Source organism: Rutidosis leptorrhynchoides, chromosome 11 (genome assembly GCF_046630445.1).
Source record: "Rutidosis leptorrhynchoides isolate AG116_Rl617_1_P2 chromosome 11, CSIRO_AGI_Rlap_v1, whole genome shotgun sequence".
Taxonomy (NCBI): Eukaryota; Viridiplantae; Streptophyta; class Magnoliopsida; order Asterales; family Asteraceae; genus Rutidosis; species Rutidosis leptorrhynchoides.
In genome coordinates, this window is record NC_092343.1 from 85,370,316 (window position 1) to 85,372,978 (window position 2,663).

The 2,663-nt window shown below is 34.5% G+C and overlaps 1 protein-coding gene across 1 annotated transcript; it reads left to right on the top strand.

Moving 5' to 3' along the window:
- The first annotated feature begins 625 nt into the window (after positions 1-625).
- On the top strand, positions 626-2,116 carry LOC139876788 (protein LURP-one-related 8-like). Its single transcript, XM_071864161.1, has 2 exons — positions 626-954; positions 1,465-2,116. Exons 1-2 carry the CDS (start codon positions 700-702, stop codon positions 1,810-1,812), a joined length of 603 nt encoding a protein of 200 aa, XP_071720262.1. The 5' UTR covers positions 626-699; the 3' UTR covers positions 1,813-2,116.
- Positions 2,117-2,663: the final 547 nt, after the last annotated feature.

The window sequence follows — 2,663 nt, forward strand, 5'->3', positions numbered from 1 at the left end:
CTCAATTCACCTCTAGACACCCATATATACATCAAGGAAGTCTACTGGCCCTATTTTTTCAAAGCACCTTGCTAAAATTTGATTCATGACGCCCATTAGAAGGCCCTCTTTTCTTTCCAAAACACTTAGCAAAATTTGATCCAGAACGCCCATTAGAAGTAATGTGTTGTTTCTTTTTCAGTCAGCAGATCTTATTATGTTTTATGTCTATGTGTTTGCAGACGTTTTTACCACAAACTGTTTGTTTTTTGAAAACATACAATAAAAAAATGTCTTAATATGTTTGCAAACTTGCCGTCTTCATTATTCAGAATAAATGCCTTTAAACCATATCTTTTTTTGCAGATATGATCCGTAATATTGAGCCAAGAACATCTTAAAGAACAAATAACCCTTACAAACGTTCTAAAGCCCAAAAAAATCTCCCATAACCCGCTTCACAAATCACCTTAGTACACATCTAAAAGTCTTAAAGACGCATTAATGCACGGGTCAACCAAACTCCGTTGGACTTAGAAGTCAGTCGTCATCACCTTTTTCCATATGTCGCTTTCTCATTAGGGTATTTTAGTCCTTCAAGAAAAAAGTATTATTATTAGTAAGACTATAAAACCACCCTTCCTCTTGTGCACATCTACAACCACAACAAAATCTTCATTTCTTTCTATCTCTAAATACACAAACAACATATCCATAGCTATGACAAAGGTACACCCTAATGCAATAGCTTCCGATACGCCACAATCACAAATTCCCCCGGTCGTTACTACAAATCGTTGTCCACTTGTCCTAACCGTTTGGAAGAAGTCGTTACTCTTTAACTGTAAAGGTTTCACTGTCTACGACTCTAATGGTAATCTTGTCTTTCGAGTCGATAATTATACCTCTGGAAACAAAGCAGAAATCGTACTCATGGATGCTTCCGGTCACTCCCTTCTTACCATTCGTCGCAAGGTAATATTTTAAAAGCTCCTTATGCGTATTGTAATTTATAAAATATACAATCAGTTTGGAAAGTTTTTATTGAAAGTTTCCAAACTGCTCGTCAACCTTTTTGTTACAATTATTACAACACACACGTTAGGTCACTCGAATATGACCTAACCTAACATCTCACATGTATATAAAATTTTGAATTTGATTAGAATTGCTTATTAATTGTGCTAATGAATTCTCTAACGATAGTTTTTATAATAACTGTCATTAATATACATAAAAGGGTTACAATTTAATAACCGTCACTTTTAATGTCAATAAATGATCATTTTATATAACAGTTTTATGCACGTTAACTACATTTTCAAGAGTCGTCGTTAGAAATGTTTTAACGTTATCTGATAACAAGGAGATGATCAATTTCAAAACTCATTAATTAACGGATTTTCTGTTATTGTTTATGAATAACGAATATGTCTAATTACTTCCTAACGAGGTAATAAACGACATGTTTTGTTATTTTTTCAGAGGCTAAGTTTATTGGACAACTGGCTAATCTACGACGGAGAAACAACGGTGAAGCCATTATTCACGGTCACAAAACACGTGACCTTCCTCAACACAAAGTCCATAGCTCACGTGACCACTCCAGGGTCCAAAACACAAAAACCACTTTACGATATCGAAGGATCATATGCACAAAGAGCTTGCGCTGTTTACGACGAAAAACGAAGATGTGTGGCTGAGATCAAACGAAAGGAAACCATAAAAGGTGTGAAGTTTGGTGGAGATGTTTTTAGTTTGATTGTGCAACCAGAGATTGATCCAACGGTTGCTATGGCACTAGTGGTGGTTCTTGATCAGATGTTTGTGTAACGATTTTTCACCGAGAAAATTTTAACTCTGTTGGTGAAATTTGAAACTTGATCGGGTTGTAATTGATCGGATCATGTAACTAACTTTTTGATACTTCGTTAGAAGTTTTACAATCACGTTTCGTTGGTAGGAATCGAGTCGTGATCATAAGGTTTCGAAGCGTGTTGTTTGTTGTAATTAGTATTGTGCTTGGTTTTTTTCGTTTTATATAAAAGATCAAGCTCGAATGGGAGTATTTGTGTATCTTGTATCTCATTCTCATTTCAATAATTAATTTTAATGAAAGTCGATATTGGAAATATAATTATATTATACTATGTATCTAATAGTCCAAATGAATAGTACTACTATTTGAACTATCTCAACCTCATACTAAGGATCTCAAACTTTATCCAACTTACGAATCGGCCCCTCCCCAATTTTACTAAAAAACCCTACACCCTCGAGAAAATACAGAACACTCCCAACCCTATCCCCTTACCTCGACCCGACCCGACTCGCCTCCTCGTTATTATAACTATAATAATATTATATAATATATTTCATCTTTTCACCTTTTTTTTATTTTTTTTTCACCTTTTTTTTCCTTTTTCAAAAAAAAACCCCAAACTTTGTTCAAAAATTAAAACCGGCCCCCCAAACAGGGGGAAATAACCATTTTCATAAAAATCTTAACTAAACTCCACTCAAATATTCAACGACTCATATCTTCTCGCTCGCAACGAGTTAAATTTTTCCGACACCATCGTTAAACTCGAAATAATTTTAGGAACACAATGTCACTAACTATACGCAAATGGACTCTTTTTAAAAAACGCTAAATATTTGAGGTACTTTTCATACACGTTGAT

Coding starts and splice junctions, on each gene's coding strand:
- LOC139876788 (XM_071864161.1), top strand. CDS start 700: ATGACAAAGGTACACCCTAATGCAATAGCTTCCGATACGCCACAATCA. Junction 955..1,464: donor TTCTTACCATTCGTCGCAAG/GTAATATTTTAA, acceptor TTATTTTTTCAG/AGGCTAAGTTTATTGGACAA.